At 36.1% G+C, this 16,497-nt stretch overlaps 1 protein-coding gene across 1 annotated transcript in view; it reads right to left on the bottom strand.

The window, feature by feature from the left end:
- The window catches only part of fmn2b (formin 2b), a 96,405-nt gene extending 84,059 nt beyond the window's left edge, over positions 1 to 12,346 (bottom strand). Inside the window, exons 1-2 of the mRNA XM_056469041.1 lie at positions 12,290 to 12,346; positions 2,344 to 4,153 (exon numbers count right to left, since the gene is read on the bottom strand). Coding sequence (XP_056325016.1) covers positions 2,344 to 4,153; positions 12,290 to 12,346 — 1,867 coding nt within the window. The remainder of the gene's footprint in view (positions 1 to 2,343; positions 4,154 to 12,289) is intronic.
- Positions 12,347 to 16,497: the final 4,151 nt, after the last annotated feature.

Raw genomic sequence — 16,497 nt, 5'->3', positions numbered from 1 at the left:
GACCACAGCATCTCCAGCCTTCCCATAATGCCTCTCTACAGGACAGAGACTCTGAATGGAATACTAATGCACTGCATACTGAACTGATGATGCTGCCTACCATTTAATAGCAATACATACAGTAGACAGAGATACAGCTGAGGGCGAAATTATTCTCCCTCATGTGTAATATTAATTCTTTTTCAAATATTTCCCAAATGATGTTGAACAGATTCAGGAATTTTTCACAGTATTTCCTATAATATTTTTTCTTCTGGAGAAAGTCTTATTTCTTTTATTTCGGCTAGAATAAAAGCAGTTTTACATCTTTTTAAAGCCATTTTAAGGTCAATATTATTAGCCCCCTTAAGCAATATTAGTTTCGGATTATCTCCAGAACAAACCACTGTTATACAATGACTTGCCTAATTACCCTAACTTTACCCTAATTAACCTAGTTAAGCCTTTAAATGTCTCTTTAAGCTGAATAGTGTCTTGAAGAATATCTAGTCTAATATTATTTACTGTCATCATGGCAAAGAGAAAATAAATCAGTTATTAGAGACGAGTTATTAACACTATTATGATTAGAAATGTGTTGAAACAATCTTCTCTCAAAAATAATTACAATTCAAATTTAATAGGAGGGCTAGTTATTCTGACTTCAACTGTATATGTATGGCTACGGAAAAAATCCCACTTGAAAATTTTCAGAGATTACTAGATATGAGCACTAGATGTGACTACTGCGGACACACACATTGCAATATTGATGCTTAAAGGATATATTGTGCAGTCCTAATACAGACATTCCAAGTTTACAAAACAGACACAGTTAGCTGAAATGCTAACAACGGTCAGGACCATCAAGTAGACTTTTAGCTAGATCTTTTGTTAGCTAACTGCTGTACTAAATGTGAAATTACAAAGAAAAATACTTTAACTTTCTAGAAAAATCATTCAATGGTTTAAAGTCAAAAGTTGTATCGTTATTTAATTGCACAGTTGTTTTTACTAAAGTTAATATGTTAACAATTGTACTGATCATTGTTGATGTTTAATCACTTAATGCCAATATACATGCTGCTTCATGAAACGGTTTGTTGAACATTCAAATAAAATATAAAAAAGAAATAAACGTGTGGTTTAAGTATCATATACAGTATTTTAAGTCCCACAGAAATGTATGCATCAACTCATACAACAGACTATGCATGGGCCGGTATAAGACTCTGATGGTATGATAACCTTGGATATAAATGTCACGGTATCACGGTATTGTGATTACTGCTCTAAAATAAGTTCTTTTTAAATGTCTGGGTAAAAAGAAAAAATTTCCCCCCTTTGAACACATTATATTATAATTTGGGAAACATTAATAATATTTTGGAATAGTAAACATGTCAGGCCAAATAATTCAAACTAATTATTGACTTCTCCTGTCTTCGTTTGTTTAAAAAACACAGATTTTTACAATTTAAAACAGTGTAAGAAAATGGAAAACGGTCAAAAAAAAAGTAAATAAAAAATCTTACTCATACCTTAAGTACGGTTTTACAAAAAATTAACGGTTTTAAAACCTTGACTTTTCCAAACCGCGGTATACCTTAATCACTGTTATCATCTCATGCCTACAGCAGACTTCATAGGGCTGCAGGATATTGGAAAAATCTGACATTGCGATATTTAGTTTTTCTGCAATAATTATTGCGATATATAGACTTTTCACCAGATGATATATACACACAATTTCATCAGATGACTTGATAACTGCTATTTAGAGAGAATTTATCCATTTAGATTGATTGGAATTAATCTGTAGGGAAGCGAATCATTCATAAATGTTAAAAAATGTATTAAAAGCAAAGATAAAAGTGAAATAAACAGTGATTTATGGTTTTGGGGCAGTCAAATAGCATTTAGGTATAGAATGTGAATCTAACATAACACTGCAAAAGTCTTTACTGTGTAAATAATTCAGTAAAAGTTGCTTTATTAAAGTTACAAACGGTAACATGTCTTGTGCCTGAATACTTTGAACGCTTAAACACATGTGCAAATGAAAAACGTTCACTCTATTTTCATTAACTACATAATTATCATGTGTCCAGAACTGTTTCTCCTGGTCAACTCGAATCATAACTCCACATTGCAGATCCTGCGATGTGACTATTGTGGATGTGCACATTGCGACATCGATGCTGAAACCATATAATGTGCAGCCCTACTTCATAGGCAGTCTAAAACATATTTTACAGTGATGCAAAGAATTGAGATGCAACTCCATTCATGAACTAACTGTGCTTACATCAATTTTTAAATGTATAAGCATTAGTATACTGTAAATATTATTATGAAACTGACCTGTGAACACCTCCTGGAAGCTGCATGTTGATGCCCGAGTTGCAGACGCCCTCTGAGAGGCGTTGAGTGTCCGGTCGCTCCGCAGCGTTCCCTCTGAGCCACCGTACTCCAGATAATCCGCAGAGCCCGCCGTCTTTGGAGGAAGCGTTCGGATCTCCTCGGTCCAGTCTGCGGAGCGGCTGATGGGGCCGGTGATGCTGTAGGAGCGCTGCCGCTTGACCCTCCGCCTCTCCGCACGGGCGAGAGTGACCGCATGCTCACGACGTGTGAAGAGTGGGCTGTGGGACGGGGACGGCCCGGGCGAGCAGGAGGGCGAGCTGAGCTGCCGTGTGGTGGTTTTGATATAGGACGTGCTTATAGGAGGATACGGCTTCACCGAGGACTTCAGCAGCCGTGTAGCTAAAGGACTCTCCTGCTGTGACCACTGCGAGAACGACACGCTGCTTTTACGCCTCTGGATCTCTTCGGGCACTTCGATAGCGCTAACACACTCCAGAGAGCCTGCGGACCCCAAATGATCCTCTTCGGAGATGGTGTCGGTGCTAGGAGGAGCGTCCGGAGTCGAATCCTCGTGCTGCTGCTCCTCTACGGCCTCCACTGCACTTTCAAAGGATGCTGTGAGGTTGCTGGTGCTGGTAGTCATGGTAACCGCTGGAGGAGCGGGAGGAGGAGGAGGAGGAGGGGGGTCTTTTGTGATGGTCTCGACAGCGACTGGAGCACAAAGGGCCTCGCTTCTGCTTATAGTCATCTCCGTCTCCTCTGGGACGTGCAGTACACTAATGCAGCCGTTCTCAGCTTTAGGAATGGCCTCCAGCACTGTGAACGGCTCAGAGTCAGGCGTCGGGGTGTTTTTAGCATCACTGCCGGTGGTTTGTTTACCATTCCTCTCCCAGGGCAGCTCGACGGGAGAAGCGAGCATCACGCCCTGCTTCATCCGAATGGCTTGCTGAATGTCCGCCAGTAGATCCTCCTGCTCCGCGGCAGAGTGGAAGCTGTACATATCCGTATCGGATCCGGAGCTCCTGATTTTCTCCTCGTCCTCATTAGCATCCAGTGTATTCTGCCTGCTGTCAGCCACCAGCCGAGGCCTCTCGCTCTCCACATCCAGCTCATCTCCGGAAAGATCCGGTGTTTTGTTGCACAGAGACGGAGCGCTGTCCAGCTCGTCATGCTGCGAGTCCAGAGCATCCTCTTTAGAGCCGCTTAATATTCCCTTCAGCTTACTCTGGTTCTTACGCTTCCGTATGTGAGGGAAAACGGAGGATCTGTCCGATTTGTTTTTCTTCTTCCCTCCCTCCCCCTTCCCGTGTGATTTCTTCCCCTTTTTCGCACCCTCATAAGTTCCATTATCATCGGCCGCTGCTCCTGCGTCCCGCTTGAGCTTTGCGTCCTGATTGCCCATGATGAGCGGCGGCGGTCTCACGCCATGACTGCTGTGTGTGTGTCTGCGCCGGGGCCTCCAGGACGAGCTCTCGCTGTCTGATGACGATGAAGATGCTGATGATGATGAGGAGGAGGAGGAGAAGAGCGGCGCACTGGAGCAGGCGGTGACGAAAGAGAGGTACAGCAGCTCGCTCTCGCTCTCTTCCTCTCTGCAGAAGGAGTGTGGCAGGGAGGGGCGTCGAGCCCCAGGGACATGCGCGAGTGTGTTTGTGTGTGTGTGCGGATGCGGATCCTCCCTCTGCATGTGGGGGAGGCAGTACTTCTGTCGTCTGCCCAGACTCAGAGCCTCCAGCAGCTTCTGCCTGAAGCCTGGAGCCTCCAGCATCTGCACCGGCTGCATCGTCCTGCACACACTCACACCCACCAGCTGCAGAAGAAACAAACACAATAATGCATTAATGCTTTACACTTAATGCTTACAAATAGAGCTGCTCAATTATGAGAAAAACTTTCTGGGCATAATCGCAACGTCGATATTATATTTATATAATCTATATATATTTATGTGTGTGTATATATATAAATAAATAAATAAATACACATACATTTACACACACACACACACATATATACATATATACATATACATATATATATACATATACATATATTTACATATATACACATATATACATATATATACATATATATACATATATATATATATATATATATATATATATATATATATATATATATATATATATATATATATATATATATATATATATATATATATAGATATTTATTTTATTTTTTTATACATGTTTTAAAACAAGCTTATTCTGCTCAACAAGGCTGCATTTATTTAATTAAAAAATACAGTACAAATTGTAAAACGTTACTGCAGTATAAAATAACTATTCAAAAGCAGTTTATAATTTAATTTAATTATTTATTCCAGTGATTTTAATGATGAATTTTCAGTTTCATTACTCCAGTCTTCGGTCACATGATCCTTCAGAAATCGCTCAAATTTTAAATATTATTATTATTATTAATGATAATAGTAATGAAAGCAATAATGACTGGAGTAATAATTTGATTTGAAACTACAGTACATACTATAAGCAGTTGTTGAAAATTAATAAATATGAAAATTAAAAAAAATTACACTTAATAAATGCTGCCTTGATGAACAGAATAATTTCCTTAAAAAAAAAAAAAAAAAACTGTCCCCAAACCTTTGACCAGTAATGTGTGTGTGTGTAGATATCTATATATCTATATATATATATATATATATATATATATATATATATATATATATATATATATAGTTTTTCCCTCCGGTAAATAAGGCTGTTAGTATACCTTCACATTTCAAAGATCATTAAATTTTCCAATTCTTAATAATTAAGCAGAATAGGAGAAACTAACAAAAGGTTGACACAATTATAGAAAGGAAATAAATACAATGAGATAAAAACTAAAAATAATAATAAAAATAATAATAATAATAATAATAAATAAATATATATATATATATATATATATATATATATATATATATATATACACACTTATGAAACAAACTCAGCTTTAAGCATCTTCACTGTACACATTAAACAAGCTACAAAAGTCCTTCAGTCGAGAGCAGCGTGTGATCTTGTCCCCATCTTCTGTTGCTTGATTAATGATGATAAAAACAGTCAGCAGCAGGAATATAGTGTACCGTCACTTTAAGATCTGCGCAGTTCAGTTAATTTTTAAAGAAAGATAAATATACCACTGTTCCTATAGAAAGACAACAGTTTCAACAGGCTTCAAAACAAATTAATTTAAATATATTAAATATGACCCTTTTTTGGGGTTTCTCAGTAGCAGAAGTCGCCATATTTTGGTAAACTCAGAGCACAGTGAATTGGAGAATATACAACAAATATTATTTTACAACTCTAATGAAATAATAGAAGACAAACTCTATGATGGTGTTATCAAGACTTTCAGAAAAAAGAAAACAATAGTGTGAGACTGTTCTCTGTTCTGGCTGCCGTGATCAATGTTAAATGTACTGTCCTGCCCCCATAGACACTGCATGACAAACACCTCAAACAAGCGCTCATTTGTTTTTTAGTAATTTGATGAAAAGATGAAATAATACATATTTAGTGTACAGTTATCCTTTAACACCATTATTTGCATAAAGTATATTTTTAAATAATTAAATATAAAGCAGCAGTTCTAACAGCTTTTAACCGGTTTATGATTATAACCGTTTACGCTTGATTTAACAATCAAGAAAATATTATAAATCACATTCTTTATTCATTGCACTGTTTATGCTTAGTTCACTCTAATACTCAACTATCACTCTATACATCAATGAATCTCAGACACGCAGGTTTTCTCTGTGCTTCCTTTACTACACAAGCATGCGCATCACAATGACGTCATACACTACAAAACACAACCTAACCATACATGGTCTGTCACATCCTCCCATCCTGCTGTCTATATACATAACATATTGTAACACACGTACTGAGAATATAAGGTAGGTTTTTTCAAACTATTTTCTAGCATCCTGATGTACAGTTATTGATTTTACACTGCTAAATTAAACATGCTGCAGTTATGTCTGATGCCACCTCTTTAACTATTCTGCTTGGGAAATACATTTTAAAAATGCATTTAAATTTGTGTTGTTTAATTGTTTATAGGTAGGGCCAGACTGAATCTGCGGACATTGTTTGCTATTTCTGAGAGAATTTTGTAAAAAACATCTACAGATATTTGGGTAATTATTTTATTGAGTATAGGAACTAAAAACTTAATATATGAAATAAAAATAATAGCTTAATTTTAATAATAATTATTTATTTAATAGCAATAATAATTATTTAATGTCTACAATGCAAATCCATCTAGATCCACTTATTTGGAAAAACAAAGCAAGTCTCATATCTACTAATAGACAGAAAATATTACTTTACAAACTGTACTGTAAATAAATCAAATGAACACTTATATTGATCAATATTATTACTGAAATTAAATTAAAAACTGAATAAATATAAATTTACACACATTTACACAAGTAAATAGACTCAATGATGGGTTAAAAATCTGCAGATTTCTGCGTGCGCAGATTCCGTGTGGGCCTAGTTATAGGTTTTAATGCAGTTCTTTATTTCCTACTTTTTTCTCACAACTGAGATCATTAAAGAAACTAATCACAATACACTCACCTATGTTTCACTGCAAGCACTGGACAGAACAGCCCTTATTGTTTATACGCATTACTATCTATATCAACTAATATACAAAGGGCGTACACAAACATTATGAATGGCACACATGATTTTACAGAGGTTATGCATATATATATATATATATATATATATATATATATATATATATATATATATATATATATATATTAAATCAATATATGAACACTACAGACGGGTTCGACGCACATACAAGCAAGCCATAGATACACACACGTGCTGTCGGTGAGTGCGTGATGACGTCACGAAGCCAAGACGTACTCAGTCCGTTATAACTGCAATGTGTCTTCAAAAACAACAACTCAGAGGACAATAACTCCACAGAAACTAAAGAAAACAGAGCTTTATCTACTAATGTAAAACATTTAAATCAAGCAAATGAATATTAGTTTAAATAATGTAAAGAGACGCTTTAAAAAAAACAATCCGTGTAGTTAAACCTGACTGAAGCTAAATTCAAACCTGAAGGATTACAAACTCTGCATAGAGACAAACTGTCTGTGTGTTATACGGAATATAATATATACATTAAGTATTATAAATAAACAGCATTTAAGTTGTTAAATGTTATAAAAAAATAACAAAATTATTACCAAAACATCCACGAAAACATCCGTCGTATCATTAAAAGTGAACTCAAACTTGAAAAGCAAAACCTGAATGGATCAAGACTATATTTTAAAGACAGTGAATTAGTTTTACTTCATACCACTCCATACAATGTGTTATGACTTATTTATATTATTTACTATGTATTTTATACATACATAAAATCAAATATAAACGTAAATTAGCTTAATCTGTGTCGCTAACGTAAATCTGAGTACCGTTGAGTTCACACCTGGAGAAACTCTGATTTCCCTCTTTAAACCTCCTGAGAGCAGCTGTCGATCGCGTATTTATCGTGTTTACTCACTCATGAACCGCTGATGATCGTTTATTCTTCCTTCATGACCGAGAGTGTGTGTTTGTGTGCGTTCATCCTTCCCGCCGGCAGGTTAATGCGACACCTGTGTGTGAGTGTGTGCACGCGTCGCCTGAGCGCGGGATTCCGCTGCGCCACTGACACCTGCTGGTAAACGCGCGCACTACACCAAAATAAATTCCTCACCAGTGTTTTGTACTTGAAAAAAAATGACTTGAAACAGTGATTAATTACTAATTAGTTCGTTAAAATATATTTAAATTAGGCTACATTTCTAATGACTTTATCTGAATAAATATTATTACTCAACAAAAATTTAATAACTTGACTCAATCTTATTTAAAATCCTTATAAATCTCAATATAAATAAAACTTTTTTATTTTTAAAGCTGCGTCAAACATGTTGTTATAGCTTTTTTTTATGTAAGGATTTTAATAACAAACAAAGCATGTTAGTTATAAAATAAAATTAATCTGCAAAAGAGAAAAGCTAAACAATATTAGTATCAAAACAATGACACCATACTGCATACTTACCATTTCATTCATTTTCCTTCAGGTTAGTCCCTTATTTCATCAGAGGTCGCCAATGAACCGCCAACTTATCCAGCATATGTTTTACACAGCGGATGCCCTTCCAACTGCAACCCTGCACTGGAAAACATGCATTCACACCCTGACCAAACCCACGCCAGCACGGGGAGAACATGAAAACTCCACACAGCCCAGCCAGGACTCGAACCAGCGACCTTCCTGCTATGAGGTCACAGTGTTAACCACTGAGCCACCTGATTCTGTAAAATATATATGATTAATTAGTCATGACAATATATAGTTTTAGGTAACTTATTAAACTAAGTTAATAATATTCTAACTTAATTTGATAAGATATGCAAGCTGTTTAATTCAGCTTAACATGATATTAGTTCAATGAACTTAAGTTCAATGGGTTAATTTGATTCAGCTTAAAAAAAATTAAAGCAACCAAGATTTTTTTAACAGTGTACAGAACATTTCAATTTATTTACAGTTTTCAAGGGAAGTACAACTATAAGTAACCAAAATGCCCTAAAATATAATCAGTAATGCATTACTTTGGTTTTTTAGTGTAAAGATAATTTAATTAGAGAAACTAGTTACTAATTACACCCAACACTGCCCCAGAGGAATAACGGCAAACCCAGTAAGCATGTTCATCATATATTTTTTTATTATATTTTTGTTTTGTTTTTAATCTTTTATTATAATGTATTCTTGCTTTATTTTTAAATAATTGATTATATCCATCTAATATAATAATTTAAATGTATATAAATTATGTATTTAAATGCATTATTCTTTATCTAAACTGATATCAGTTTTTTAAAATCAGCTCAAAAAATAAACTCAAAATGACCACTGGCTCTGCATTAATTAGTCTGCATTCATTACCTCAGACTGATCTTTTTCTGCAACACTTACACACTTTTAATCTTAAATTTATACATGTTTTCCTTAAAAATAAGCTTAATCATAAGAGACGTCATTGATATTGTACCCAAGCATGACCAATATTTATCAAAGATTCTCCTGGTATCATGCAAAAAGACTATAACAAGGAATTAGCTTAAAGAGACCACTTTACTCCAACAGTTATTTACAGAAAGAACTGGGGGAAGTGATTGATATACAAAGAAAATAAAGTCATCCCCAGCTACAGTAAACTATAACTATTACAGAAATGGTAACCTCACACAATTGGCTTTTATGCTTGTTATTTTTAGATTATTATTTCTTCTTTGCATAATTGTACACACTAATTTGAATATATATATATATGGTATGAGGGATTACAGCTGAGTTCCTTATATAATGTAAATGTACAGTGCTCAGCATATATAAGAACACCCCCCACATATCTCTCATTTAACTGAATGTTTTCTATAGGATGCATTCATTATTTGTGGATATACATTAGATTAGTCAGGACTAAAGCCAAATCTGGAGCTCATCTAATAAAATAACTTACAATAATGGTTCAAAAATGAGTAGCCCAAATTTATAGGGAAAAATATTAAATACAATTTTCAAAAATAGCAAAAATCAAGAGAAACTAAAATATATATATACAATTCTGTTGAAATGTTGTAGTTAGTAATTTTTTTGCAATGTTTTGCATGAATTTAAATGTATTATCTTTACATTTTTAAAAGTGTTCTGTGACTTAAATATTATTTTAATAAATATATCTGTTCTTTACATCTGTTTTGTTCAAATGCATCAACATATATATATATATATTCATTCATTTTCTTTTTGGCTTAGTCCCTTTATTAATCTGGGGTCGCCACAGTGGAATGAACCGCCAACTTATCCAGCATTTGTTTTATCCAGCTGCAACCCATCACTGGGAAACACATACACTACAGACAATTTAGCCTACCCAATTCACCTGTACCGCATGTCTTTGGACTGTGGGGGAAACCGGAGCATCAGGAGGAAACCCACGCGAACGCAGGGAGAACATGCAAACTCCACACAGAAACGCCAACTGACCCAGCCGAGGCTCAAACCAGCGACCTTCTTGCTGTGAGGCAACAGCACTACCTACTGCGTCACTGCATCGCCCATTATATATTTATATATTACCCATATTCACTGAGAAATTGACTAAAATATTCATTTTCAAAATGGGGTGCTGAGCACTGTAACATGCACTTGTACACTTTGGTTGTTGTGATTTTTTCCTTTTTAATTTGCATTGTTAAAATTGTGTATTAAATCTACATAAAAATAAGTTCAAAATAAATAAGCTTAATCTGACCTTCTAACCCACAGCCATGTGATTAAATGTTAATAGAAATGTAGCTGTCAAACCATCATCTTCAAACCATCAAACTGTCATCCTCAGCTTAACCTCACGAAAACGGAAATGCTTGAAGTTTCTGCCAACCCGACTCTACACCATAACTTCTCAATCCAGATGGATGGAGCAACCATTACTGCATCCAAAATGGTAAAAAGCCTTGGAGTAACGATTGATGACCAACTGAACTTCTCTGAGCACATTTCTAGAACTGCTCGATCTTGCAGATTCGCACTCTACAACATCAGAAAGGTCCGACACTTCCTATCTGAACATACAGCTCAACTCATTGTTCAAGCTCTTGTTCTCTCCAAACTGGACTATTGCAACTCTCTACTAGCCGGGCTTCCAGCTAATTCTATCAAACCTCTTCAGCTGCTTCAGAACGCAGCAGCACGAGTGGTCTTTGATGAACCCAAAAGAGCACATGTCACTCCGCTACTCACCCGTTTGCACTGGCTGCCAGTTGCTGCTCGCATCAAATTCAAAGCTCTGATGTTTGCTTACAAAGCGACCTCTGGCTTTGCTCCTTCTTATCTGCTCTCACTTCTGCAGATATATGTGCCCTCCAGAAACTTGCGTTCTGTGAATGAACGTCGCCTCGTTGTTCCATCCCTAAGAGGGAAGAAATCACTTTCCCGAACTCTCACATTCAATCTGCCCAGTTGGTGGAATGAACTCCCTAACTACATCAGAACAGCAGAGTCACTTGCTGTCTTCAAGAAACCACTAAAAACTCAACTGTTTAGTCTCCACTTTCCTTCCTAATCTGCAACTGCCTCTCTGGCTATACCACTAACTGGACTCTCTCTCAAAATAAAACATTACTACTGCTTTGCTTCTTAGACTTTACACACCTGAAACTTGTCTATAGCACTTGTTCTCTGCTGCTCTTATAGTTGTGTAAATTGCTTCCTTGTCCTCATTTGTAAGTCGCTTTGGATAAAAGCGTCTGCTAAATGACTAAATGTAAATGTAAATTGTAAACCTAAATGTCAAATAAATGAGCTTGTTTCCCCAAAGTGCATCATGAAACTGCTTCCAACTTTCTATTTAAACACCTTTTAATAATCAAGTTCTTTTTATCTGATATATCAATCACACACACATGCATAAGATAAAACATTTTCCATTACAACACAACAATCCTACGCCTGTTTTTGTATTTTATTTTATATATACAGTATATCTGAATACATGTGAATGCATTCATGTGTCATCAAAAGCTTTTAAAAGAACATCCGTGTAAAACAGTTCAAAGAAACAAAACAACGTATTAAATATTCAGTACCTCATACAAAATACAAGCACAGAAACACAATTGGTTTTATTGATCAAACATCTCAGTCTAGACAAAACTCTTATATAGGACTCTGTACATCAATCACTCTCAGTGCTAATCAATAACCAATACTGAAGAAAAGTCAATACTGAAGAGAGAAACACAGGATTTAGAAAGTGTTTAAATCAGTTTCCATAAAACCTGTATACAGTATGTACATAGTTTTGTTCCTCAAGGGTTTTCAGAGTCTCAGTTTGGCCACTAGAGGGAGCCATCACTGTACATTTGATTGTACATGTGACCTGATCTCTGATTTCCCCAAACACGCAGTATTTTTTTGTTCACAGACGGACATGAGCAGAAATCTGTGAGAAATCCAAGAGGAAAATCCCCTCTGTCACAATCAGAGGTCTTTGTTTATTTATCTGCATTAATGAGGGCATGTTGTCATCTAAACATGTTAAACACTGCCGTTTATTTCTGTCACCGAACGCCACTGCATGTTGGCTCCTCTGCTTTCTGACAGACACTGAACTCCATTTATCTGCCTCTCATAAATGATAGAACACAATTATCAAATCTCACAGAGAAAAGAGGAATTCATTATATCATTACATGATCACTTTACGCCTACATGTTGCCTTTCGAGGCTTTTTTGTGTGTGTGTGTGTAATTGGCACAGACGCTCCTCCTGAATCTGCCTCGTTTTGCATTCATTTTCCATCTGAAATGATGTGATGACGAGGTTAAAGAGCAGCAGTCATGCAGCGAGGTCAAGACCTTAGAGGTCAAGACTGAAGCACACATTGCTAACACTACACTAAAAAAAGGATCTATTGGACTTTCACATTTTATTTGAAGGTAAGTGGTTGCAAGCAATTAATATGTGCTGATTTTAATTAAGTTGAACATTAATTTCTGTTTAAATTCAGCCCATATAAATTATTTGCAACCACTTGACTTCAAAACATTTAGTAAATGCAATTCATAAACAGCACTTATGAGTGGTTTATTCTTGCTTGTACAAATGTTAAAGGGACAGTTCAACCAAAATTAAAAATTCAGTCATCATTTACTCATCCTAGACTTGCTCCAAAGCAGTTTGAGTTTCTTCCCAGGTAGCAAAGAATTCTGGCCCAGATTTGGCATAAATCTGGCACAGCAGGCATTTATCCGGCACTGGCATACAGCATGTGGGTCAAACTTGGCTCTGGTTTGGCAGAGGTGGCACCGTCTTTAAGGTGGCAAACAATACTCGGGCCAAAAGTGAAATGTAGTATTTGGCCCAGATGTTAATACTTGATATGTGGGCCATGTAAGTTTGGCCTGTCCTGACCCACATTTAAAATACATTTTTATTATTTTAAAATAAAGAAAAAAACTCTACCAATCAGGTCACTTTGAGAAAAAAGCTCACTCATAGCAAGCCTAAAGTGCAATGATTTATGGGTTTATCAATTTCATTGCAGTCGTGACACACCAACATATCTGGCCCATTTTAGGCTCAGTTATGGGTTACTAACTCGGCTGAGACTTGGCCCAGATATGGTCCGTGTTTGGCCCTTGTCTGGAAGCCAGATATGGTCCAGTCATGTGCCGTAATTCACTGCTGCATGTGGGCCAAGCAAAAGCTGATTGCGTGGGCCAGAGATATTTTGCTATGTGGGTTTCTTCTCTATGACTAAGGAAGATATAGTGAAGAATGTTGAAGAAATAAACAATGTCAATGGCTGTTTCCCCCCCAACATAATTCAGAATATCTAAGACAGGGGTCCTTTTTTCAGCAAAGAGCCGTTCTGATTGGCAAATGCATTTTTGTAAATAGCCATTAGGCATATATATGAAGCATCACATGTTGAGCAAGTCCATCTATTAATAAAGGACAATTTGTAGAGTTTCTTTCTTTTCACCTCTCATGAATATTGTTTGAATTTTATGGCGCAAGGTTACCATCGAAATGTAAATAGCATGACCTTTATTGGTGTCGTGATTCAAGTTAGTCCACAGCGTCGCACACGCGTATTGGTTGAAACGTCCTTTTATTATTATTTATTTTGCTGTAAAAATATACAATAAAAAGGTCACTTTAATAGTTTTTTCAAAAGGAAACTGATTTTTAGTGACAGTTCAAATGTTTTATTAAAGAGAGACAGCTGGAGAGCCACATATTTTTGGTCAAAGAGCCACATGTGGCTCCCGAGCTATATGTTCCCTACCCCTGATCTAAGAAATAAGAAATTTACTTGATTTTTGGGTGAACCGTCTCTTGAAGGTACACTGAAAATGATTCCTGCAGAGTTTTCGCAAATAATATATGTGTTGAATTTAAACAAATTAAATTCAGCAATCTTCAGCTTAATTTGTTTGTTTAAATTCAACCCAAGTAAATTGTTTACAATCACAAAAAAAGAGTAAATCTAAAGAATCATCTTTGAATATTTATTTTCAGGGTAACCTTATGTTTTGTCATTAAATATGAGTAAACTTGGCTAGAACAAGCTCAAAACATTTTTAAATGAGCAGCAGACACTTAATCTTGGTTCCTAAGGATGTCAGTGGCTGTTTTGTCCAACATTCTTCTTCAGTATCATGGCTTTTAGTCAAAAGAAAAAGTTCTGAATCATAATTTCTTAACATTATTATGCAAAAAGTACAAATATTGGAGAGTAGTAGTATACTGTTGACCATTTTTGTAAATTTGACAGTATTTAACTGTAATATAAACTGTATTTTACTGCAGGAATGGTTATGCAGTATGTTACAGTATTATAAAGTTGAACTGTGACATTTACTGCATATTTTACAGTAAAGATATGCATAAAATTCTGTAAATACATACACTCCCTGACAAAAGTCTTGTTGCCTATCCAAGTTTTAGGAACAGTAAATAATAACTTGACTTCTAGTTGATCATTTGGTATCAGAAGTGGCTTATATAAGAGGTAAAGGCCTCTAGATTACACTTATTTTACCACAATAAAATATGATCATGACATGATTATTAATGATTTCATTAGGACAGTAAGGTCTGACTCTGCTTAGACTAAAGTCTTGTCACTGAACCTTCAATAATGTCCAGTATAGAATATGTGGTCATGCTGCAGTGGAAACAGAATGAATATTGTGTCTGACTCCATCATGAGCTTGGAGGACTGCATCCATACATCTCTGACATGACTCAAATCACTGATTAATAAAGTCATCTGGAATGGTAAAGAAAGCCTTCTTGCAGGACTCCCAGAGTTCATCAAGAGTCTTTGTGTTCATCTTCAACGCCTCCTCCTCCATCTTACCCCAGACATGCTCAATAATGTTGATGTCTGGTGACTTGGCTGGCCAATCCTGGAGCACCTTCACCTTCTTTGCTTTCAGGAGCTTTGATGTGGAGGCTGAAGTATGAAAAGGAGGCATTCTCCTGCTGGAGAATTCACCCTCTCCTGTGGTTTGTAATGTAATGGGCAGCACAAATGTCTTGATACCTCAGGCTGTTGATGTTGATCATCCACTCTGCAGATCTCTCGCACACCCCCATACTGAATGTAACCCCAAACCATGATTTCTCCTTCACCAAACTTGACTGATTTCTGTGAGACTCTTGGCTCCATGCTGGTTCCAGTAGGTCTTCTGCAGTATTAGTGATGATTGGGATGCAGTTCAACAGATGATTCATCAGAGAAATCCACCTTCTGACACTTTTCCAAATGATCAACTAGAAGTCGAGTTATTATGTGTTGATCTCACAACTGATATCCACAGCAAGACTTTTGTCAGGTAGTGTACACAGCAAGATAAATGGTGCTGTAAATGTAAATACAGTCTTTTTGCTGTAACTGATTTACAGTAAGTTACTGTAGATTCTACAAGAAAGTGTTGACAGTGCAGCCACTGAATTTCATTTTTATTCCTATGGATGTCTTTAGTATATTAAACTTTTTTGTCCAACAGAAGAAAAATATCTAAGTTTAGAATCAATTGCATGTGAGTAAATGGAAATGTTCATTTTTGGGTGAACGATCCCCTTAACCAAAGCTTAAATCTGACATTCTGAACCCATTGGGTGTTTCCGCTATTATATCAGAGATGATTCTGCATATGCAGGACGGTTTGAGTTTATTTCTCCACTGATTTTGTGAGATTGAGGAGACGTGGGCAGAGGGTTTTTTTTTTTTTTGGCTGTGTTTTCCTCACACTCATTTCACTGGCTCATTTCTGCTCTCAGGGGTTTAAAACTACAGAGAAATGATGAGCTGCAGTGTGGGACTCGACAAATCCAGCCAAATCTATATCTGAAATAAAATAAAAAAACAAAATAAAAAAAACACGTTTCTACATTTCCTTTACTGAAGGGAAACAACAAATTCTGGAGTTTCTGCAGCAGTCTAAAAAGCTAATAAGTGCTTCAGTTTTGTCATGGTCACTCAGTTTA

Source organism: Danio aesculapii, chromosome 12 (assembly GCF_903798145.1).
Source record: "Danio aesculapii chromosome 12, fDanAes4.1, whole genome shotgun sequence".
NCBI lineage: Eukaryota > Metazoa > Chordata > Actinopteri > Cypriniformes > Danionidae > Danio > Danio aesculapii.
This window is presented reverse-complemented; position numbering and strand designations above follow the sequence as displayed.